General features: G+C 57.9%; 1 protein-coding gene across 4 annotated transcripts in view; it reads right to left on the bottom strand.

Annotated features, from left to right (window-relative positions):
• Nucleotides 1–3,036: 3,036 nt before the first annotated feature.
• ptpra (protein tyrosine phosphatase receptor type A) overlaps nucleotides 3,037–25,467 on the bottom strand; it is a 43,571-nt gene continuing 21,140 nt past the window's right edge. For 3 of the 4 annotated variants that reach the window (XM_088911615.1, XM_088911617.1, XM_088911614.1), the window contains 20 exons: nucleotides 20,622–20,715; nucleotides 19,872–20,168; nucleotides 16,225–16,242; nucleotides 15,310–15,394; nucleotides 14,788–14,861; nucleotides 14,364–14,500; nucleotides 12,623–12,904; nucleotides 12,355–12,391; nucleotides 11,989–12,086; nucleotides 10,127–10,246; nucleotides 9,860–10,026; nucleotides 8,720–8,855; nucleotides 8,485–8,634; nucleotides 7,994–8,087; nucleotides 7,073–7,149; nucleotides 6,773–6,907; nucleotides 6,416–6,541; nucleotides 5,569–5,720; nucleotides 5,019–5,154; nucleotides 3,037–4,844 (listed from right to left, as the gene is read on the bottom strand). In XM_088911615.1, the coding sequence (XP_088767741.1) occupies nucleotides 4,770–4,844; nucleotides 5,019–5,154; nucleotides 5,569–5,720; nucleotides 6,416–6,541; nucleotides 6,773–6,907; nucleotides 7,073–7,149; nucleotides 7,994–8,087; nucleotides 8,485–8,634; nucleotides 8,720–8,855; nucleotides 9,860–10,026; nucleotides 10,127–10,246; nucleotides 11,989–12,086; nucleotides 12,355–12,391; nucleotides 12,623–12,904; nucleotides 14,364–14,500; nucleotides 14,788–14,861; nucleotides 15,310–15,394; nucleotides 16,225–16,242; nucleotides 19,872–20,168; nucleotides 20,622–20,709 (2,484 nt within the window). In that variant the 5' untranslated portion in view covers nucleotides 20,710–20,715 and the 3' untranslated portion in view covers nucleotides 3,037–4,769. The remainder of the gene's footprint in view (nucleotides 4,845–5,018; nucleotides 5,155–5,568; nucleotides 5,721–6,415; nucleotides 6,542–6,772; nucleotides 6,908–7,072; nucleotides 7,150–7,993; nucleotides 8,088–8,484; nucleotides 8,635–8,719; nucleotides 8,856–9,859; nucleotides 10,027–10,126; nucleotides 10,247–11,988; nucleotides 12,087–12,354; nucleotides 12,392–12,622; nucleotides 12,905–14,363; nucleotides 14,501–14,787; nucleotides 14,862–15,309; nucleotides 15,395–16,224; nucleotides 16,243–19,871; nucleotides 20,169–20,621; nucleotides 20,716–25,467) is intronic. The other variant, XM_088911616.1, reaches the window with a different exon arrangement.

Raw genomic sequence — 25,467 nt, 5'->3', positions numbered from 1 at the left:
GTCCTGTTGTTGTACTACTAAAAATAAACTTTACTAATGTTTTACCCTCCAACCTAATATTCCTCTCTCTCATCCAATTTTAAATTATTTTAATTAACAAAGACAACCAGAGAACAAGAAGAACAGGAGTTTGGCCCATACTGTGTGCGGAGACCCCAGGGGCTGCATCAGACCCGCGAGTGTGGGTATCTCACACACACACACAGGCGAGCTGCTTGCATCATGTGCATCCTCTCGGCAGGACAGCCCAGAGGTCAGGAGCTGCGTGTGCTCCCCCCCGATGGAAAAGACATGATGTCTTGGGTATAACCTACGAGAAGTGATCTAAAGGGACATTACTGCACTCCAGCATAGTCTTATACCAACTTGCTACAGTAGGCCACTTATCCGAGATCCACAGAAAAGAAAAAGGCTATTTTTCCTTACGCTGATTGTCAGTACAGTGCAGAGCCTTTTCTTGGTAATATTAGATATATAGCTACCTTGAAGGTCAAGTAAGGGAGATGCAACACTGTCTCTCCCTCACACACACACAATAGAAGAACTGAAACACGTCAAGATTGTGATAAAATTTCAAGCACTTTTATTAGATCTTAACAGTATCTTGCTTAGAAAGGCCATTTGGCATTTTATTTATATATTTATATATATATTTCAAAATTTGATTAACAAAAACACTAGAAAACAAAAAAATAGGATTTTTTTTCAAAAGACAATAATAAAAAAATGGAGCAAAAACAAAAAACACATCTCTGATACAATTCAAAATGGTCCCGATACATTATTCTGTAGGTTTCTTTCAGAACGGAAAAAAGGCAGCAAACGTAGGAATCCAATATAAATACCCCCGGACACAGCTGCCCGGGCTGCCCCCTCCACTCCTCTGGAATGGCCCCGCGCCCCAGCCAGCCCAGAACACACCTGGCAGGGCTGGAATGGCACTGGGACAGTCCTGGAATTGGGCCCTGCAGGAAACTGGAATGACAGAACTGGGAATGTGGGACCCCTCCCCACCGTTTCTGGTCACATGAGGCGCTGCTGCAGAATGGGCTTGGTCTCACAGAGAACTCCAACTGGGCCCAGCTGGGCCGCAGGAACTGGTCTGGAACTGGCCTGATGGGACTTGGTGCCAGGGATAGGCCGAGTTGAAACCACAATCACATCTCCCGTCTCTTCCAAACCAGCACTCACCTGTACACAGCTGTGGGTCGTGAAGCCCTTCTCCATCACGAACACAAACCATGTTAACAAGTGGGGCTGAGACAGCAGTCGACCCCTCCTGCTCCCCAGAAACACAGACAGAAAGCAGGACCGTGCTCCCAAGGCTGGCCTGAGCAGAGTGCTGGGCCACACCCTGATATGGTGTCCTTGGAAGCACCGACAGCCTGAAGACCTGCGTGACTCCTGCAGCTACCAGACTCTCGACTGGACCCCTTTCTCTCCTGGAGAACCTGCTCAGAACCAGGGCTCTGTGCACTGTCAATGTACTGACAGAGAAGCACAATTACTCCACACTCATCGCTGTCCAGTCATCACTGCCCACTCAACAGCACTGTCCACAGTCATCACTGCCCACAGTCATCACTGTCCACAGTCTCATCACTGTCCACAGTCTCATCACTGCCCACTCAACAGCACTGTCCACAGTTTCATCACTGCCCACAGTCTCATCACTGCCCACTCAACAGCACTGTCCACAGTTTCATCACTGCCCACAGTCTCATCACTGCCCACTCAACAGCACTGTCCACTCAACAGCACTGCCCACTCAACAGCACTGTCCACAGTCTCATCACTGCCCACTCAACAGCACTGTCCACAGTCTCATCACTGTCCACAGTCTCATCACTGCCCACTCAACAGCACTGTCCACAGTCTCATCACTGCCCACTCAACAGCACTGTCCACAGTCATCACTGTCCACAGTCTCATCACTGTCCACAGTCTCATCACTGCCCACTCAACAGCACTGTCCAGAGTCATCACTGTCCACAGTCTCATCACTGCCCACTCAACAGCACTGTCCACAGCCATCACTGTCCACAGTCTCATCACTGCCCACTCAACAGCACTGTCCACAGTCTCATCACTGCCCACTCAACAGCACTGTCCACAGCCATCACTGTCCACAGTCTCATCACTGTCCACAGTCTCATCACTGCCCACTCAACAGCACCGTTCAACTTAGCAGCTCTGACCTGCAGTCTTTGCCTGCGACTGGGCTACAGTCAGCATGACTCCCCACAGACCCACGCTGTCACAGACACTACAGACTTACCAACAGCCCTAACACACCCTCTACAACCTCACACCACCCTCGTCCTCACAAAGCCTCCCCCTGTACCTGAACTCAACAAACACGAGAGCTGCAGCTCACACGAACACGAATGCGAGTACAATGAGACACACCACGGCGGTCTGACCCACGCCAGGCTCCAGAGCGCAGGACGCCTGTGCAAGCTGTGACGATGAAGCAGTTTAACACTATTTTGACCAGACATCTGAGGGTAAAGGTAATATAGTAACAGGCTGGTTCAGAAAAGCCACTGGATTAAGAAAGCAGGAGCACAGAAGTCTGTACAACAACGATTACTGGGCCATGCTCCCAGGGGCTCACAGAAACAGGCACTCACTAGCTCCCCCTGAGACCTGGTCTTAATACCCCCCCCTCTCCTGAGGGCTGGTCTTAATACCCCCCCCCTCTCCTGAGGGCTGGTCTTAATACCCCCTTCTCTCTCTCCTGGCCCTGGGCTTAATACCCCTCCCTCTCTCCCGAGACCTGGTCTTAATACCCCTCTCTCTCTCCTGAGACCTGGTCTTAATACCCCCCTCTCTCTCTCCTGAGACCTGGTCTTAATACCCCCCCCCTCTCCTGAGACCTGATCTTAATACCCCCCCTCTCTCCCGAGACCTGGTCTTAATACCCCTCCTCTCTCCTGAGACCTGGTCTTAATACCCCCCTCTCTCTCTCCTGAGACCTGGTCTTATTACCCCCCCCCCCTCTCCTGCGACCTGGTCTTAATACCCCCCCCCCCCCTCCTGAGACCTGGTCTTAATACCCCGCCCTCTCTCTCTCCTGAGACCTGGTCTTAATACCCCTCCCTCTCTCCTGGCCCTGGGCTTAATACCCCCTTGGTTAGCGCAGAGTGAGGCGCCGACAGCCGACCTGACTGGCTCCTGAGCTCAGTCCGACCTCGAACAGCGGAACAGTAAAGAACACGCGGAAAAGCTCATGTATTGGGGGTCCTGTTCAAGGACTGATTAGAAATCAGAGTCCCTGAACTTCGGTGCTTGTCTGCAGGGGTCCTGCAGACTCAGGACAATCTTTCAAAAGGAGAATTTCCAAAGCTAGACTCGCCTGAAGCGCAATTCGTGTAAACCTGTATTTTTTAAAAGTCCCGCGGTCAAGCCTGGCAGTAATAAACAAGATTAATCAATAAACGTGTTCTGTGAACACTGGGTGGCATGGTGACGCCATGGAGCTGGAGAGCCTGTCTGTGTGGAGTCTGCATGTTCAGGTATCCTTGTTCCTTCCCTCCTCCCTGAGGAGCAGGGGCAAGGGGTTTCTGGGGGTCCCTAGCTGGGGGGAACCAGCCGTGTGTCTGGTGAGCTGATGGACTTGCAGCTGGCAGAGCCCCCCAGCGCCCCACCCAGTCCAGCCCTGAGCTCCAGACCGGCACCAACAACCCCAAACAACTTGTACTAAAACTCATTAAAAAAACCCATAATACTATCTGGAAAGAAGGTGAGCACCTCCACTGGCTCCGCTCTGGGGTCCCTGTGAGGTGCTGCCAATCTGAGCAGCAGAGTGGCGCCTCTGCGTGTGGGCATGTCTGCGCAGGCTGCCCCCTCCCACACTCCACACAGAACAGCTGAGAAAGCGCACAGCGTCTGCGATGGGAGGCTGTGCTTCCACACAGTCACCCCAGGCCTACATTTTCACGGTTTCATCATTAGCTGAACAGCCTGGGCTGTGACTCCGCTCACAGGCGCTTGGCAATTTAAGACCCAGAGTGCCCACCGTGATGCCCACGCAACGTCACACTGAGGGCACAGACTCCGCGCTGGGTAACTGCACTGGTCCAGGGTACACAGGGGTGCAGCACAGCAGAGCAGGGGCAGGGCAACACCTCCCTGGTAAACACTCTACTGTGGCTACAGCTGCTCCTGGAGCGGGCTGCAGCTGCACAGGCACAGCTGGGAGCTGCTCCAGGAGCGGGCTGCACCTGCGCAGGCACAGCTGAGAGCTGCTCCAGGAGCGGGCTGCAGCTGCACAGGCACAGCTGGGAGCTGCTCCAGGAGCGGGCTGCACCTGCGCAGGCACAGCTGAGAGCTGCTCCAGGAGCGGGCTGCACCTGCACAGGCACAGCTGGGAGCTGCTCCAGGAACAGGCTGCTCAGGATAAGAGCTCCGGATCAGCCCCCATGTCCCCGAGCCGCCCTCCCAGCAGCCCAGGTCTGCACATTGCAGTGCGAGAGTAGGGAAGAGCCCCTCACTACCGCCCCCTTCAGACTCGCAACAAAGCCTCTGCAATATATATCTGTATAGAACAACACTATGCTACATAGAAAATCTCCACCTAATATCGAAGACTAACTGTACCAGCCTCTAAAACCGAAAGGGGGAGTATGTACACAGGGCTGAGGGTGTATTAACAAGTACAATATTACAAAATCTTCAAGAAGGCATCTCTGATACTCTGGGGCACAGGGCCTCCCTGTCCCTGCCAGTCTCTCTGCCAGTCCGAGCTGCAGCACCTGCGCCCGGCTCTACTTGAAGTTGGCGTAGTCGGAGAAGGCGTCGATGTACTCCTGGACCACCTTGTAACAGAACTCGTACTGCTCCTGCAGGGGAAACGGAAATGGGACACGTATCACAACACTGGCGCCCCCTGGTGGCCATCGGCCGCAACAGCAACACTACACTCCTGCCTCCGATAATCTGCTAATGAGACGGAGAGCAGGGGGAAGAGACAGCAGATGGATGAGAGACAGGGAGATACGAGGGCCATGGTTTACCAGTGTCTGCACCATGTGTGGTCTCTGCAGCCTCAGGCTCTTCACTGTCTGAAACACGTCCAGGATGCCCTCGGCCTTCACCCGCTCCAGCACCGTGCTCAGGGCACAGAAAGTGCCAGTGCGCCCAGCGCCCGCACTGCGGAGGAGACAGCAGAGCGGTGAAAGATGGGAAACACAGGGGGAGAAGAGATCTGCAGTACTTCCGACAGACAGAGTGGTCAGTATCGACAGTGAGGGTCAGTGCAGAGCTATACAGACCTGCAGCACACAGTGAGGGTCAGTGCAGAGCTATAGAGACCCGCAGCACACAGTGAGGGTCAGTGCAGAGCTATACAGACCTGCAGCGCAGAGCTATACAGACCTGCAGCACACAGTGAGGGTCAGTGCAGAGCTATACAGACCTGCAGCGCAGAGCTATACAGACCTGCAGCGTACAGTGAGAGTCAGTGCAGAGCTATACAGACCTGCAGCGCAGAGCTATACAGACCTGCAGCGCACAGTGAGAGTCAGTGCAGAGCTATACAGACCTGCAGCGCAGAGCTATACAGACCTGCAGTGCACAGTGAAGGGATGGTTGCCAGACTGCTGCTGCTGCTTCTGCACCGCTGCGATCAGGTTGATCATTCCTTTTCCATCTCCTGGGATGCCCACCTCTGGCCAGCCATGGAAATGGAACTGACGCACCTGCCTGGACTTGTTCTCCTGGATGGGGGGGGAGAGAGAATTCAGATCTCGGAGTGGACCATAGAAAATAAGAAATCCCAACCACAAAAATCAGCATCTCTGTAACTACAGTAAAACTACAGTGTGTACTCTGTGTGTAGTGAGTGTGAGCGTATACTCTGAGCACAGCGTGTTATGTGGAGTGAGTGTGAGTGTGTACTCTGAGCAGGGTGTGTTGTGTGAGTGTGTACTCTGTGTGGAGTGAGTGTGTTGTGTGTGTGGAGTGAGTGTGTTGTGTGTGCTCTGTGTGGAGTGAGTGTGTCGCGTGGACTCTGAGTGGATTGAGTGTGTCGTGTGGACTCTGAGTGGATTGAGTGTGTCGTGTGGACTCTGAGTGGAGTATGTTGTGTGAGAGTGTGCTCTGTGTGGAGTGAGTGTGTCTTGTGGACTCTCAGCAGAGTGTTGTGTGAGTGTGTGCTCTTTGTGGAGTGAGTGTGTCGTGTGTGCTCTGTGTGGAGTGAGTTTGTCATGTGTTCTCCGTGTGGAGTGAGTTTGTCGTGTGTGCTCTGTGTGGAGTGAGTTTGTCGTGTGTTCTCCCTGTGGAGTGTGTTGTGTGAGTGTGTACTCTGTGTGGAGTGAGTGTGTCGTGTGTGCTCTGTGTGGAGTGATTTTGTCGTGTACTCCGTGTGGAGTGTGTTGTGTGAGTGTGTGTTCTGTGCAGAGTGCATACTGACCCTGTTGTTGGTGACCAACAGGTCCCTCACAGTGTAGCTCTCACACTCCTCCTCTCTCTTCAGCTCAATGGCCACGTCTCCGCAGTGCAGGACCCCGTCGCTGGGCCAGTACTGGGCACACTTCTCCTGTGGGGGCGAGGCAGGGGAGGCAGTCAGGTCCCCTGAGCTGAGCAGGGCCGCGTGCGCAGCCAGAACCACACAGAGCCCCTCTCCCCTCTCTCCTCTCTCCTCTCTCCTCTCTCCTCCTCTCCTCCTCTCTCCCCTCTCCCCTCTCCCCTCTCCCCTCTCCCCTCTCTCCCCTCTCCCCTCTCCCCTCTCCCCTCTCCCCTCTCTCCTCTCTCCTCTCTCCTCTCTCACCTGGCCTCTCTCCTCCAGCTCGGTCAGCATGACAATGGAGCAGCTCTTCCACTCCCAGATCATCCTCCAGAAGTCCTCGATGGTGTGCTGCAGAGGGCCCTGGCTGGCGATGTACGAGTCCTTCTGCCTGTACCCCTGAGCGGCAGAGAGGGAAGGACAGGGGCTTGAGGTTTTCTGGGGCTCATGTCCGTGGGGGTGTGCGGTCATCAGTTTGTGAGGGGTTCAGTCTAGTGGCCTGCTTCAGAGGGGCAGTGTTTGGGGAATCAGTATCTCGGGGTGTCAGAATGGAGGGTCACTCACATCGATGAAGGAGGCGTTAACGTAGTCCGTGTTCTCCTCGCCCCTCTTCACTGGGATGATGACTCTGTTAAACTCGTCTGTGGAGACAGAGAGGCCTGTGAATTTGGTTTCTTCAGACACAGCGAAACGAGGATCACGAGGAACAATGTGGAAACTCCTGGAACACTGCTGTAGCTGCCCGTGTTGCAGAAACCGATCCTCTGGTTAATCCTTGGATTGATCAGCTAGTAAAAACTACATGAGCTCAATGGGCGTTCTGATGTTAGGCACTGCCACACCTCCCCTCCAGTCATCACAACGGCACGTTTCAATCAGCACATTTTATTCTGCAAAATCGTATTCATGGAGGTTCTCTCATCTGCTCCACCAACACAACTGCCCCCAGCCCCTCCCTGCTGCTACTCCACCAATAAAACTGCCCCTGGCCACTCCCTGCTGCCCCCAGCCCCTCCCTGCTCCTACTCCACCAATAGAACTGCCCCCGGCCCCTCCAGCTGCCCCAGCCCCTCCCTGCTGCCCCTGGCCCCTCCAGTTGCCCCAGCCCCTCCCTGCTGCCCCTGGCCCCTCCAGTTGCCCCAGCCCCTCCCTGCTGCCCCCGGCCCCTCCCTGCTGCCCCTGGCCCCTCCAGTTGCCCCAGCCCCTCCCTGCTGCCCCTGGCCCCTCCAGCTGCCCCCGGCCCCTCCCTGCTGCCCCAACCCCTCCCTGCTGCCCCCAGCGACTCCAGCTGCCCCAGCCCCTCCCTGCTGCTACTCCACCAATAGAACTGCCCCCGGCCCCTCCAGTTGCCCCAGCCCCTCCCTGCTGCCCCTGGCCCCTCCAGTTGCCCCAGCCCCTCCCTGCTGCCCCCAGCGACTCCAGCTGCCCCAGCCCCTCCCTGCTGCCCCCGGCCCCTCCCTGCTGCCCCCGGCCCCTCCAGCTCACAGGGAATGATCTGCAGGACCCGGTTCTTCTTCATGTTGGCCGGCAGGTTCCCGGTTCTCATCTTGTCGTTCTGGATCTTGATGGAGGTCAGTTTCTGCAGGAAGAGGGGACAAAGCTCACTGCTGACTCTCGCACAGGAGCTCCGAGGGGGCCGGAGATAGACACGCAGGGCTGAGTGTCTGATGCACTTTCCCCAGGAGAGCCAGGATTTAAACCCACAACCTCGGAGCTCCGACTGCTCCTCCACACTCCCACCAGATAAGAAACTCCCTCTTTAGGGCTCTGGTTTAAAGGTGCACATTTCCAGAGCAGTCTGACTGCATGCACAGCTGGCTGAGAAAAGAAATCAGCTGGACAACAGCCGGACTCCTTTCAGGCTGCTCCAGGTTCCTGACAACATGAAGAAAAGTCTGATGTGCTTCATCGTTACAGGCTGTGAGCTGGCAGCTGCCAACACCGGGATCACCCTAACCCTGACCCTGACCCCTGACCTTGAACTCCGCCTCCAGCCCGTTGCAGCTGACCCCAGGTGTGTGGGAGTAGAGTTTGGCCAGGTGCGTCTCCAGGGAGGTGACCTCCAGCTCCGTGTCGCCGTACAGGTAGTGCTCCAGGAGGGCTTGGTAGATGAAGACGTACTGCATCTGTGTGAGAGAGCAGGAGAGAGCGCCCCTGTGAGACCGAGACTCGCCCCCGCGGGAGGACAGGCCCAGGCCACAGCGGACTCACGTCTGTCTGCACCATCTGGCAGCGCTGCGCCCGGATCCGCGTCACGAAGCCGAACACGTCCACCTTGCGCTCCGCCCCCATCATGTCCAGCATGGCGTCGATCACGATGAACGTCCCCGTGCGGCCGACGCCCGCGCTGAGGACACAGGCAGAGGGCACAGCGTCACTGCGCAGCTCTGCAGGGCCTTACACAGACTGACCACGCCAGCAAGAGCAAAGCCAGCAGGGAGACAGACAGAGACCTGCCTGTATCCACACACACAGCCCTGCAGCCTGGAGAGTGTGACACACATGCGCACACACGCGCGCACGCACACACACACACACACACACACAGCCCTGCAGCCTGGAGAGTGTGACACACACACACACAGCCCTGCAGCCTGGAGAGTGTGACACACACACACACAGCCCTGCAGCCTGGAGAGTGTGACACACACACACACACAGCCCTGCAGCCTGGAGAGTGTGACAGGCGCACACACACACACGCACGCGCACACACACACAGCCCTGCAGCCTGGAGAGTGTGACACACACACACACACACACACACAGCCCTGCAGCCTGGAGAGTGTGACACACACACACACACACACACACACACAGCCCTGCAGCCTGGAGAGTGTGACACACACACACAGCCCTGCAGCCTGGAGAGTGTGACACACACACACACAGACACAGCCTTGCAGCCTGGAGAGTGTGACACACACACACACACACACACACAGCCCTGCAGCCTGGAGAGTGTGACAGGCGCACACACACAGCCCTGCAGCCTGGAGAGTGTGACACACACACACACACACAGCCCTGCAGTCTCGAGAGTGTGACACACACACACACACAGCCCTGCAGCCTCGAGAGTGTGACACACACACACACACAGCCCTGCAGCCTGGAGAGTGTGACACACACACACACAGCCCTGCAGCCTGGAGAGTGTGACACACACACACACAGCCCTGCAGCCTGGAGAGTGTGACACACACAGCCCTGCAGCCTGGAGAGTGTGACACACACACACACAGCCCGGCAGCCTGGAGAGTGTGACACACACACACAGCCCTGCAGTGACGAGAGTGACACACACACACACACACACACACACACACACACACACACACACAGACAGACCTGCAGTGCACCACGATGGGCCCAGCGTACTGGGGGTTGCAGGTCTTGACCTTCTTGAGAAACTTGAGCATGCCTATCGGAGTGAAGGGGACCCCGAAGTCCGGCCAGCTGGTGAAGTGGAACTGAGTGACCAGGCGCTGGGGTTTCTTGCCCGACACGTCACCCACCTGACAGGAGGGGAGAGGAGATCGAGAGCTGATTCTTCATACAGGAGCAACGTAGGCAGACAGGAGCAGCCCCACGAGGCGAATCTGGGAATCACAGTACCTGCTGGATGCAGAACTTCCGGATGGTATAATCCACCAGGACCATCATATCCTCCACGGACACACGGATATTCCCATAGGTCCAGCAGCCCTGGTCTGGCCAATACTGTGCACATTTACACTGTGGAGAGAGAGAGACTGGAGGCAATGAACACCAAGCAGGGAGGGAGGAGTCGAAGTTGAGCCCCTATCAGGACATCTTCCTTTCTCCCCCAAAACTCCCCTCTTCCTCCTCCGAACACCTCCCTGAGCTCTGCTCCCATCCTCACACTCCCTCCTCCAGACACCTCCCTGATCTGTGCTCCCGTCCTCACACTCCCTCCTCCAGACACCTCCCTGCGCTCGGCTCCCGTCCTCACACTCCCTCCTCCAGACACCTCCCTGCGCTCGGCTCCCGTCCTCACACTCCCTCCTCCAGACACCTCCCTGAGCTCGGCTCCCGTCCTCACACTCCCTCCTCCAGACACCTCCCTGCGCTCGGCTCCCGTCCTCACACTCCCTCCTCCAGACACCTCCCTGCGCTCGGCTCCCGTCCTCACACTCCCTCCTCCAGACACCTCCCTGCGCTCGGCTCCCGTCCTCACACTCCCTCCTCCAGACACCTCCCTGCGCTCGGCTCCCGTCCTCACACTCCCTCCTCCAGACACCTCCCTGCGCTCGGCTCCCGTCCTCACACTCCCTCCTCCAGACACCTCCCTGCGCTCGGCTCCCGTCCTCACACTCCCTCCTCCAGACACCTCCCTGCGCTCGGCTCCCTTCCTCACCCTCCCTCCTCCAGACACCTCCCTGCGCTCGGCTCCCGTCCTCACACTCCCTCCTCCAGACACCACCCTGATCTGTGCTCCCGTGCTCACACTCCCTCCTCCAGACACCTCCCTGCGCTCGGCTCCCGTCCTCACACTCCCTCCTCCAGACACCTCCCTGCGCTCGGCTCCCGTCCTCACACTCCCTCCTCCAGACACCTCCCTGCGCTCGGCTCCCGTCCTCACACTCCCTCCTCCAGACACCTCCCTGCGCTCGGCTCCCGTCCTCACACTCCCTCCTCCAGACACCTCCCTGCGCTCGGCTCCCGTCCTCACACTCCCTCCTCCAGACACCTCCCTGCGCTCGGCTCCCGTCCTCACACTCCCTCCTCCAGACACCTCCCTGCGCTCGGCTCCCGCCCTCACACTCCCTCCTCCAGACACCTCCCTGCGCTCGGCTCCCGTCCTCACACTCCCTCCTCCAGACACCTCCCTGCGCTCGGCTCTCGTCCTCACACTCCCTCCTCCAGACACCTCCCTGCGCTCGGCTCCCGTCCTCACACTCCCTCCTCCAGACACCTCCCTGATCTGTGCTCCTGTCCTCAAACTCCAACTACTGGATTCCTATAGCTTTACTTAATGCGCAAGCAAAATAAATAAGGTTAATAATTAATTACATATAATTTGTCCACTGCAGACAATTTCTGAATTACTTCACATTAAATGTGATTAATGCAGTGAAATGATCTGCATTAATTTTAACAATGAACCAAGTTAGTCGTGTGAGTTTTATTTTTAAGAACTTGTTGGTAAAAGCACAGGAGAAGTTAAGCCGATGGTCCAGTCCAACACCTGCTCTCTCCTCCTCGGTAAAGAGATGCCTGTGTGTGACGTGTGCCCAGGCCCTCCGGGGCTGAGCCAGCGGTGGACGCAGTGTCTGTCTGTGGGGATGTTTCAGGAAGTGCAGGTGTCCAGAACACCTGATGTGGGCGATGAGCTCCAGTCTTGCCCGGGGCTGACCCCAGCAGTGCTCACTATCTGCAGCACCCCTGTGTTTTGGGGTGCGCAGCAGGCAGGGACGCTGCGGGGTCAGGCTCGGGGTACGATGACCCTCCCTCACCTCTTTGCGCTCCTTCAGGTTGGTCACCATGACGATGGTAGCAGTGTTCTGTTCCCAAATCATCCTCCAGAAGTCATTGACGGTCTCCTCCTTCGGGCCTGGGACACGGGAGGAACAGAGAGACACGGGAGGGAAACAGTAGAGACAGAGGGACATGGGAGAGACAAAGAGACAGAGGGACACAGTAGGGAAACAGAGACACGGGAGGGACAGAGGGAGAAACTGAGTGCTTGACCAATTCCATCACCTTTCAGGATCTTTACAGGAGCGATGAGGAAAGAGGCTGCAGGCTGGGAGGTCCTTCCTGTCCAGCCCGCAGACGAGTGTGCGGCAGTGTTTTCTGTGAGACTCTAACAGGGCGATTACCTTGAGCCGCGATGAACTTGTTCTTCTCCTGGTAACCCTAAAAACAGACACATAGATGAGACTCCTCCATCTCTCCTCATCCAGCCTCACCCTCTCCCCACCTCTCCTCCCTTCCCTCCCTCCGATTCTCCATCTCTCTGAGCACCCCGCCAGCCAATGCCGCTGTCTTTAGCAGTCCAGATGTCTCATACAGGTGTGTCTCTCTGCTCTCCTCTTCCTCGCCCCTTCAACGGCGGCAACGGCCCTGCAGCTGCAGACTCTCACTCACATTGATGTAGGAGGCGTTGATGAAGTCCGAGTCTGGGACGCCCTCCAGTGGTGCGAGGTGGACCCGCGAATGGTCATCTGCGGCAGGGAGACAGTATGAGCACACAGGGCAGGACACCGGGAGAGAGACCAAGATCAGGAGCAGGAGGAAGGACAGGACGAGGAAGAGAGCAGCAGGAAGTTCCGACTCACAGGGCAGGATATTGACGTATCTGTTCTTCTCCTTGTTCTCCTCTTTGGACGCTGCATCACAGGAGGCCTGGATGGGACACACAGGCAGGGCCTGCCAAGACACGCGCGCGGCGTTAGCGAGGCCGGTGGACACAGCGGCTCTTTCTGAAGTTCAGAGAACCGCCACGCCCTCGGTCCTGGTGCTCCTGCACCGAACCCCCCCGTGGGCCGACGCAGTCTCTCACAGCGACCTGACTCACGCCTGCCGGGGGGCTTGCTTAGCTGATGTCTGTTCAAAGGCCCTCGCAGTCCTGTCAGCTCAGAGTCGCTCTCCATGCAGGGCACCGATCAGCACCAGCCTCAGGGCTCACGAGACAGGGCAAACCTGGACTCCATACAACACCAGCTGAACAGTCTTTATACAAAATTTCCTCCACAGGTCTTTGCAAGTGAAAGAAGGAAAACTACCAAGACTATGTATTTTACATGAAATCTTATTTTCCATTTAGCTTCACACGTGGTTCAACCTTGCTTCAGTAATGGTCTCTCGGGGTGTGCTATACAGAGGTGCTTCAGTGACCTGTGGCCGTACACAGTCACATGCTGTTCATCTGTCCAATACAAGACAGATGCTTCTAGGAACAAGCCATGTGCTTGGACCCTACCTCACGTGATGTGGAAGAAAAAGGGTTGTTATGCTATTTGAAATTAACAAAAGCTGGTCACAAGTGCATCAACCTTGATTTTTAAAATCTTTTTGAGGACGCCCAAGTTTAACACGTTTAACGCAACCAGGTGCCACAGCTTTGACGTCTCGTGAGGCACCCCAGCTTCCTCTGTGTGTAAAGACATACAGAGTGGGAAAATGGGTCCTCGTTTCTCACACAGCAGCAGGAGTCTTTCTGCAATACGATGAGCCAAACTCCAGGCAGCATTCTAAACCAGTTCCTACTCGCACACCAGATAAAGATCACACAAAGTCCCGATTTGACATGTTCCACAACACACCAATGACCTTTTGACTTTTTCACCATGATCAGACATCTAGATGAGAACAAATCAACATGAAGCAGTAAAGTCTTCTGGCCCAGCGCCCCCTGCTGAGTAACATGTCCATGTGTGTGAGGTGTGTGCAGCGTGTGTACGCATCAGGATAGGGGAGTTACTTGACATGGTTGAGAGTGAGATTGCAGGGGGAGAGACAGATTTCTTGAAGCTGTTACTGTTACAGCTGGAGACACAGCTGGGAGCAGAGGGGGTGAGACACACACCCCGTAATGCTCTTAGCCTTCTTTACTCTCCTCCGGTTGAAGATGGCATTTAATGCAAACATTTAAGAATGAACTAGCTTAGCCCATCTAGAGGTTTGTTCCCTTACCAGCAGTCCCTGTTGTAATGTTGTGCAGTGAGAAAGCAGAGAAAGATGGGGTCTTTGTGTGCGTTGCGGTGTTGTAGAGATGATGCAGCTGTATGGAGTTGTGTAACTGTATCATGTCGTAGAGCTGCATGGTACTGTGTACTTGTATAGTGTTATGTAGTATGTTCTTGTGGAGCTGGATGGGAAGACTCACGTTAAACTCCTCTCTGAAGAGCTTGTTGTCGTCAGCCATGCGGCGATTAATCTCCTCCTCCAGCTTGTCCACAGGAAGGGGCGGGTACTTCCTGTTAGTGCTGGGAGAGCGAGCCAATAGTGGCATGCTCTGGAGCTCTGAGAGAGAGGCAGACAGAGAGGAGGGGTTATACTGATTATGACAAGACCACAATGGCTCAGTCCCCTGGGACACAGTCACTACAGCCGGGACAGCGCAGGAGTGGGGCCGAACCTGCAGACCCAGCTGATGCCATGGGCAGGGCTCTTGGGGTCTGAGGCTGCAGCCCCCACAGCCGGCCAAGCCAGAAGACCAGCGTGCTGCGAGACGCAGGAGAGGGGTGGAGAAAGGACAACCTGGCTGACACACAGTCCAGGCCAGGGCAGACAGACACGTCGGGCAGTACCTGTGTCGTCCGCTCGGCCGTTGGGCAGCCTGAAGGAATTGGAGTGGCTCCCAGCCTGCTTGTACTTCTTAAACCTGCACAGACAGGAGAGACATGCTTTACTGGAGAGAAACACATCAAGGTTTATTCCCTACCGAGAGGAAAAGAACAATATTTCAGCTGCAGAGCTTCCTCAGGTACCCACAGAAGGCTCCAACAGCCGAAAAATTCGGTCTCTTTTCTTTTCCTTTCCACAGGGAATAAACTTTTACCTGCTCCTTTGCAGCCTATGCTGAAGCGGCCGCCTGCTTGAACTAGAACAAACAGGCTGCTGGCTGGCCAGTGACAAGGCCACACTGCTGCAGGCCCTGCGCTGCTCGGGGAGCGCCACCACAGCCTGTTTACAACGACCTTCAGGCAGGATTCTGCAGCACAGGGGCCCCAGCAAATGGAATCAGTTCAGCTCAAAGGGCCCTGTGGCCCTCCTGATACTGTGAAGTCTACTTGTGTCCCAGCGTCGGGAGTATTTTCACTGTGGCTCACCTGAGCATGTACAGCACGATGATGATGAACACGATGACCAGCAGGGAGGAGACAGCCACCATCACAGCAATGATCGGCGTCTCATCTGGAGAGCAGAGGAAACACTGAGAGTGAGAGAGAGAGCATACAAACACTAGTGCACCTGGGCACGCTCACTCTAGAGCACAAGGGGGCACATTCACACACTCACTCTAAAGCACCAGGGGGCACACTGACACGCTCACTCTAGAGCACCAGGGGGCACACTGACACGCTCACTCTAGAGCGCCAGGGGGCACACTCACTCTAGAGCACCAGGGGGCACACTCACATGCTCACTCTAGAGCACCAGGGGGCACACTCACATGCTCACTCTAGACTACCAGGGGGCACACTCACATGCTCACTCTAGAGCACCAGGGGGCACACTCACATGCTCACTCTAGAGCACCGGGGGGCACACTCACACGCTCACTCTAGAGCACCAGGGGGCACACTCACACGCTCACTCTAGAGCACCAGGGGGCACACTCACACGCTCACTCTAGAGCACCGGGGGGCACACTCACACGCTCACTCTAGAGCACCAGGGGGCACACTCACACGCTCACTCTAGAGCACCAGGGGGCACACTCACACGCTCACTCTAGAGCACCAGGGGGCACACTCACATGCTCACTCTAGAGCACCAGGGGGGCACACTCACACGCTCACTCTTGAGCTGAGCTATATCAGGGTGTCTTGCTGCCTCCTCTGTCAGTGCCAGATGAAATGCTGGAGTGGAGCAGAGACACAGGAAGAGCACTGCCTTGAGAAACACATTCGCGGTGAATCACAGACTCACTGGCTGCACACAGGGGGCAGAGGGGTGACAAGAACTCGGTCACACTGACATTCTATACAGGGGGGATCTGTACTGCAGACAAGGCCTCTTACCTGTGCCACTGTCACCACCTGCAAAAAAAAAGTCCCACAGGTCAGAGCATTACCATAGCAACAGTGCTCACCGATCTCACAGCTGAGGAGACTCTCAAACACGCTCTGAAGTCACCACTGAAACACGGCATCCTCAGATGAAGAGCAGGAGCTTTGGATAATGTTTTTTCCAATCCTTTCAAAGCAAATGACCTGCTTCTTCTAAAGAAGCTGCTGCTGCCCTCTTACAGACCTGGTGTCCTGACAGTGTCTGTGTGGGCTGCCTCCTTCACAGCAAGACACTTTACATGGGCTTCTGCCTAACTGCCAAATACATTCAAGGGCTTCATTCAGTTTGACTCCGTTCTCAACAGATCCACACTCACAACACAACTTTGATGTATTCAAACTTGCAGATGAAACAGTCCATATTCAGAAAATGGGACTGTCAGAGCAAAGAAACAGTCTGCCAGCTGATACGAAGTTGCAAAGTGATTAACTGAAGGATTTTGAGACAGTTTGAAGATTAAAAACATTTAACACATAAACAATTGTAAGCCATGACTTTTAATGGAGGAGTTTCTGATTCTATCTGGTTTTAAATGCAATTCAATGTATCATAATCAGCTGAAACAAGTCTACTACATTCAAAGTGTAGATGATGTTAATAGTTATATTGTCACAAAAAAAATATGGGTACAAAAGGAGTAAGCCCATATAAACCACTATACAGAGTGTACCTGTACTGGACTGTCTGACTGGGGCAGTGTGACCCAGTACTGGACTGTCTGACTGGGGGCAGTGTGACCCAGTACTGGACTGTCTGACTGGGGGCAGTGTGACCCAGTACTGGACTGCCTGACTGGGGGCAGTGTGACCCAGTACTGGACTGCCTGACTGGGGCAGTGTGACCCAGTACTGGACTGTCTGACTGGGGGCAGTGTGACCCAGTACTGGACTGTCTGACTGGGGGTCAGTGTGACCCAGTACTGGACTGTCTGACTGGGGGTCAGTGTGACCCAGTACTGGACTGTCTGACTGGGGGCAGTGTGACCCAGTACTGGACTGTCTGACTGGGGGCAGTGTGACCCAGTACTGGACTGTCTGACTGGGGGTCAGTGTGACCCAGTACTGGACTATCTGACTGGGGGCAGTGTGACCCAGTACTGGACTGTCTGACTGGGGGTCAGTGTGACCCAGTACTGGACTATCTGACTGGGGGCAGTGTGACCCAGTACTGGACTGTCTGACTGGGGGCAGTGTGACCCAGTACTGGACTGTCTGACTGGGGGCAGTGTGACCCAGTACTGGACTGCCTGACTGGGGGCAGTGTGACCCAGTACTGGACTGTCTGACTGGGGCAGTGTGACCCAGTACTGGACTGCCTGACTGGGGGCAGTGTGACCCAGTACTGGACTGTCTGACTGGGGGTCAGTGTGACCCAGTACTGGACTGTCTGACTGGGGGCAGTGTGACCCAGTACTGGACTGTCTGACTGGGGGTCAGTGTGACCCAGTACTGGACTGTCTGACTGGGGGCAGTGTGACCCAGTACTGGACTGTCTGACTGGGGGTCAGTGTGACCCAGTACTGGACTATCTGACTGGGGGCAGTGTGACCCAGTACTGGACTGTCTGACTGGGGGCAGTGTGACCCAGTACTGGACTGCCTGACTGGGGGTCAGTGTGACCCAGTACTGGACTGCCTGACTGGGGTCAGTGTGACCCAGTACTGGACTGTCTGACTGGGGGCAGTGTGACCCAGTACTGGACTGCCTGACTGGGGGCAGTGTGACCCAGTACTGGACTGTCTGACTGGGGGGCAGTGTGACCCAGTACTGGACTGTCTGACTGGGGGGCAGTGTGACCCAGTACTGGACTGCCTGACTGGGGGTCAGTGTGACCCAGTACTGGACTGCCTGACTGGGGCAGTGTGACCCAGTACTGGACTGTCTGACTGGGGGTCAGTGTGACCCAGTACTGGACTGTCTGACTGGGGGTCAGTGTGACCCAGTACTGGACTATCTGACTGGGGGCAGTGTGACCCAGTACTGGACTGTCTGACTGGGGGCAGTGTGACCCAGTACTGGACTGCCTGACTGGGGCAGTGTGACCCAGTACTGGACTGTCTGACTGGGGGCAGTGTGACCCAGTACTGGACTGTCTGACTGGGAGCAGTGTGACCCAGTACTGGACTGTCTGACTGGGGGCAGTGTGACCCAGTACTGGACTGCCTGACTGGGGGTCAGTGTGACCCAGTACTGGACTGTCTGACTGGGGGCAGTGTGACCCAGTACTGGACTGTCTGACTGGGGGCAGTGTGACCCAGTACTGGACTATCTGACTGGGGGCAGTGTGACCCAGTACTGGACTGTCTGACTGGGGGCAGTGTGACCCAGTACTGGACTGCCTGACTGGGGCAGTGTGACCCAGTACTGGACTGTCTGACTGGGGGCAGTGTGACCCAGTACTGGACTGTCTGACTGGGGGCAGTGTGACCCAGTACTGGACTGCCTGACTGGGGGCAGTGTGACCCAGTACTGGACTGCCTGACTGGGGGCAGTGTGACCCAGTACTGGACTGTCTGAGTGGGGGCAGTGTGACCCAGTACTGGACTGCCTGACTGGGGGTCAGTGTGACCCAGTACTGGACTGTCTGACTGGGGGCAGTGTGACCCAGTACTGGACTGTCTGACTGGGGCAGTGTGACCCAGTACTGGACTGTCTGACTGGGGGCAGTGTGACCCAGTACTGGACTGTCTGACTGGGGCAGTGTGACCCAGTACTGGACTGTCTGACTGGGGGCAGTGTGACCCAGTACTGGACTGTCTGACTGGGGCAGTGTGACCCAGTACTGGACTATCTGACTGGGGGCAGTGTGACCCAGTACTGGACTGCCTGACTGGGGGCAGTGTGACCCAGTACTGGACTGTCTGACTGGGGGTCAGTGTGACCCAGTACTGGACTGTCTGACTGGGGGCAGTGTGACCCAGTACTGGACTGTCTGACTGGGGGTCAGTGTGACCCAGTACTGGACTGTCTGACTGGGGGCAGTGTGACCCAGTACTGGACTGTCTGACTGGGGGCAGTGTGACCCAGTACTGGACTGCCTGACTGGGGGCAGTGTGACCCAGTACTGGACTGTCTGACTGGGGTCAGTGTGACCCAGTACTGGACTGCCTGACTGGGGTCAGTGTGACCCAGTACTGGACTGTCTGACTGGGGTCAGTGTGACCCAGTACTGGACTGTCTGACTGGGGGCAGTGTGACCCAGTACTGGACTGTCTGAGTGGGGGCAGTGTGACCCAGTACTGGACTGCCTGACTGGGGGCAGTGTGACCCAGTACTGGACTGTCTGACTGGGGGCAGTGTGACCCAGTACTGGACTATCTGACTGGGGGTCAGTGTGACCCAGTACTGGACTGTCTGACTGGGGGCAGTGTGACCCAGTACTGGACTGCCTGACTGGGGGCAGTGTGACCCAGTACTGGACTGTCTGACTGGGGGCAGTGTGACCCAGTACTGGACTGTCTGACTGGGGCAGTGTGACCCAGTACTGGACTGTCTGAGTGGGGGCAGTGTGACCCAGTACTGGACTGTCTGACTGGGGGCAGTGTGACCCAGTACTGGACTGTCTGACTGGGGGCAGTGGGGTCAGAATACCGGCCTACCTGGAGTGGTGATGGTCTGTGTCGTGGTCTGTCCAGCAGGGGGCGCGGAGGGGGTGTTGATGGGGGGCGCCCAGGTGGATGGAGGGGGTGAAGGGGTCTGTGGCTCATCGGTCTCTGTGCTGTTCTCCCCATTGGAGGGCAGGGTGCTGGTAAGAACGGGGGCCGGGGCACTGCTGCTGGGCGCGGAGACGCTGGTGCTGGTGAGGGCGGTAGTGTTGACCGGCACCGAGGGAGGGGCCGCTGTTGCCGGGGTGGAGACCCCAGCGCTGGGCAGCAGGCTGGGGCTGGTGCTGTTGGCTGAGGAGAGAGAGCACTGTTACTGGCTGCACCGCGCCTGGTAGTGTCTTCTGTCGTGGCTCCTGGACTGGGCCTGTGGGGCAGGTGGCAGCTGTGTGTGGTCTATGGGGCAGGTCCCAGCCTTGTGGGGCAGCTGGGGCAGGCGGCAGCTGTGTGGGGTCTGTGGGAGAGGTGGCAGCTATGTGGGGTCTGTGGGGGAGGTGGCAGCTGTGTGGGGCAGGTGGGGCAGCTCCCAGCTGTGTGGGGAAGGTGGCAGCTATGTGGGGTCTGTGGGGCAGGTGCGAGCTGTGTGGGGCACGTGGGGCAAGTACCAGCTGTGTGGGGCAAGTGGGGCAAGTACTAGCTGTGTGGGGCAGGTGCCAGCTGCGTGGGGCAGGTGGGGCAGGTGCCAGCTGTGTGGGGCAGGTGGGGCAGGTGCCAGCTGCGTGGGGCAGGTGTGCCGTGTGCTCTCACCTATGGGGACTTCTGTTTCAGATCTCTGGGGTGCGCTGAGGGCCACAAAGGCCACACTGAAGAACAGGAGCTGCACCCACACACCCATACTGCCCTGGAATACAGAGAGCAAGACCGTCCATCAGTAAAGAAATAATAATAATTTTCACCTATTCCCACTGCACGGGCAGCGCTGCGAGGAATACAGCTGTCTGAATGAATCTGACAGGCAGCTTCACTGCTAGAGAAATACAGGCAGAGACAGAAGCAGAGGGAAAGGGAGATTAATCTGACAAGCACTGAACATACGTCTACTTACTGTTTTTTATATTATAACATTTCATTTCAAACTAGATTATACTTTTCACCCATCTGCTTCGCTTGTGAGAAAGAAATGCTTCATGTGTGAAAGCTCTGCAGCGATCCTGACTCTCCTATCAGACTCACCCTGCGGCCCTCTCCTCAGCTCAGACTGCAGAGATCTCCTCGACTGGAGGAACCACGGGGCTCACCACAGGGTTTCCCAGCTCACAATGGCACTAGGTGGGGACCCCGTCAGTCACCTAGCGCTCGAGCCCATTCTAGAGCTGAAAGAGCACCCCGGTCCACTTTTCTGACACAGGCGGGACACCCAGAATTGTAAACTGCAGCTCTGAGCACACAGTGCTGCCATCACAGCTGGTGTGAGGAGTCACTGCCACTGCCTCCTACCTCTCCCGGGGCAGCAGGTGGAACACAGCGACGTCACAGAGGAACATTGCGGCAAGACAAACTACCCTGCAGCTCAGAACAACGGTTCTTTCAGGACAGAACAGGCTGGGATTAAATGAAGGCCGCAGAGCAGTACTTGGCCAGCAGATGGCAGTGTTGTTCTTCAGACTGAGAGCACAGCAGACAGGGCTCCCGTCGAAGTCCAGCACAGCAAAACACTCTAACTCAGCGCCCTCACACCCCGCTAACCCAGCACCCCCCCACACACACACCCCACTGACTCAGAACCCCCCCCCACACACACACACCCCACTGACCCAGAACCCCCCCCCACACACACACCCCACTGACTCAGCACCCCCCCCACACACACCCCACTGACTCAGAACCCCCCACACACACACCCCACTGACTCAGAACCCCCCCCCACACACACACACCCCACTGACTCAGAACCCCCCCCCACACACACCCCACTGACCCAGAACCCCCCCCACACACACACACCCCACTGACCCAGCACCCCCCCACACACACACCCCACTGACTCAGCACCCCCCCACACACACACCCCGCTAACCCAGCACCCCCCCACACACACACCCCGCTAACCCAGCACCCCCCCACACACACACACACACCCCACTGACCCAGCACCCCCCCACACACACCCCACTGACCCAGCACCCCCCCCACACACACCCCACTGACCCAGCACCCCCCACACACACACCCCACTGACTCAGCACCCCCCCACACACACACCCCACTGACCCAGCACCCCCCCACACACACACCCCACTGACCCAGCACCCCCCCACACACACCCCACTGACCCAGCACCCCCCCCACACACACCCCACTGACTCAGCACCCCCCACACACACACCCCACTGACTCAGCACCCCCCCACACACACACCCCACTGACCCAGAACCCCCCCCCACACACACACACCACTGACTCAGCACCCCCCCCCACACACACACACCACTGACCCAGCACCCCCCCTCACACACACCCCAGTGACCCAGCACCACCTCCACACACACACACCACTGACCCAGCACCCCCCCACACACCCCACTGACCCAGCACCCCCCCCACGCACACACCCCACTGACCCAGAACCCCCCCCCACACACACACCCCACTGACCCAGCACCCCCACACACACACACCACTGACCCAGCACCCCCCCCACGCACACACCCCACTGACCCAGAACCCCCCCCACACACACACACCACTGACCCAGCACCCCCACACACACACACCACTGACCCAGCACCCCCACACACACACACACCCCACTGACCCAGCACCCCCCCTCACACACACACCCCACTAACCCAGCACCCCCCCACACACACACCCCACTGACCCTGCACCCCCCCTCACACACACACCCTACTGACCCAGCACCCCCCCACACACACACCCCACTGACCCAGCACCCCCCCTCACACACACACACACCCCACTGACCCAGCACCCCCACACACACACACCCCACTGACCCAGAACCCCCCCCCACACACACCCCACTGACCCAGCACCCCCCCCCACACACACACCACTGACCCAGAACCCCCCCCCACACACACACACCACTGACCCAGCACCCCCACACACACACACACCCCACTGACCCAGCACCCCCACACACACACACACCCCGCTAATCAAGTACCCCCCCACACACACACCCCACTGACTCAGCACCCCCTACCACACACACCCCAGTGACCCAGCACCACCTCCACACACCCCACTGACCCAGCACCCCCACACCCCACTGACCCAGCACCCCCCTCACACACACACCCCACTGACCCAGCACCCCCACACACACACACCCCACTGGCCCAGCACCCCCCCACACACACACCACTGACCCAGCACCCCCACACACACACACACCCCACTGGCCCAGCACCCCCCCACACACACACACCCCACTGACCCAGCACCCCCCCCCACACACACACCCCACTGACCCAGCACCCCCCCCCACACACACCCCACTGACCCAGCACCCCCCTCACACACACACACACACCCCACTGACCCAGCACCCCCACACACACACCCCACTGACCCAGCACCCCCCTCACACACACACACCCCACTGACCCAGCACCCCCCCACACACACACCCCACTGACCCAGCACCCCCCTCACACACACACCCCACTGACCCAGCACCCCCCCCCACACACACACCCCGCTAACCCAGCACCCCCCCACACACACACCCCACTGACCCAGCACCCCCCCCCACACACACACCCCGCTAACCCAGCACCCCCCCACACACACACCCCACTGACCCAGCACCCCCCCACACACACACCCCACTGACCCAGCACCCCCACACACACACACACACCACTGACCCAGCACCCCCCCACACACACACCCCACTGACCCTGCACCCCCCCTCACACACACACCACTGACCCAGCACCCCCCCCCCACACACACACACACACCCCACTGACCCAGCACCCCCACACACACACCCCACTGACCCTGCACCCGCCCTCACACACACACCCCACTGACCCAGCACCCCCACACACACACCCCACTGACCCAGCACCCCCACACACACACACACACACCCCACTGACCCAGCACCCCCCCACACACACCCCACTGACCCAGCACCCCCCCCACACACACCCCACTGACCCAGCACCCCCCACACACACACCCCACTGACTCAGCACCCCCCCACACACACACCCCACTGACCCAGCACCCCCCCACACACACACCCCACTGACCCAGAACCCCCCCCCACACACACACACACCCCACTGACCCAGCACCCCCCCACACACACCCCACTGACCCAGCACCCCCCCCACACACACCCCACTGACTCAGCACCCCCCACACACACACCCCACTGACTCAGCACCCCCCCACACACACACCCCACTGACCCAGAACCCCCCCCCACACACACACACCACTGACTCAGCACCCCCCCCCACACACACACACCACTGACCCAGCACCCCCCCTCACACACACCCCAGTGACCCAGCACCACCTCCACACACACACACCACTGACCCAGCACCCCCCCACACACCCCACTGACCCAGCACCCCCCCCACGCACACACCCCACTGACCCAGAACCCCCCCCCACACACACACCCCACTGACCCAGCACCCCCACACACACACACCACTGACCCAGCACCCCCCCCACGCACACACCCCACTGACCCAGAACCCCCCCCACACACACACACCACTGACCCAGCACCCCCACACACACACACCACTGACCCAGCACCCCCACACACACACACACCCCACTGACCCAGCACCCCCCCTCACACACACACCCCACTAACCCAGCACCCCCCCACACACACACCCCACTGACCCTGCACCCCCCCTCACACACACACCCTACTGACCCAGCACCCCCCCACACACACACCCCACTGACCCAGCACCCCCCCTCACACACACACACACCCCACTGACCCAGCACCCCCACACACACACACCCCACTGACCCAGAACCCCCCCCCACACACACCCCACTGACCCAGCACCCCCCCCCACACACACACCACTGACCCAGAACCCCCCCCCACACACACACACCACTGACCCAGCACCCCCACACACACACACACCCCACTGACCCAGCACCCCCACACACACACACACCCCGCTAATCAAGTACCCCCCCACACACACACCCCACTGACTCAGCACCCCCTACCACACACACCCCAGTGACCCAGCACCACCTCCACACACCCCACTGACCCAGCACCCCCACACCCCACTGACCCAGCACCCCCCTCACACACACACCCCACTGACCCAGCACCCCCACACACACACACCCCACTGGCCCAGCACCCCCCCACACACACACCACTGACCCAGCACCCCCACACACACACACACCCCACTGGCCCAGCACCCCCCCACACACACACACCCCACTGACCCAGCACCCCCCCCCACACACACACCCCACTGACCCAGCACCCCCCCCCACACACACCCCACTGACCCAGCACCCCCCTCACACACACACACACACCCCACTGACCCAGCACCCCCACACACACACCCCACTGACCCAGCACCCCCCTCACACACACACACCCCAC

Source organism: Atractosteus spatula, chromosome 3 (genome assembly GCF_055471065.1).
Source record: "Atractosteus spatula isolate fAtrSpa1 chromosome 3, fAtrSpa1.hap1, whole genome shotgun sequence".
NCBI classification, from domain to species: Eukaryota; Metazoa; Chordata; class Actinopteri; order Semionotiformes; family Lepisosteidae; genus Atractosteus; species Atractosteus spatula.
The sequence above is the reverse complement of the archived record's forward strand: the minus strand, read 5'-3'. Positions and strand labels throughout refer to the sequence as shown.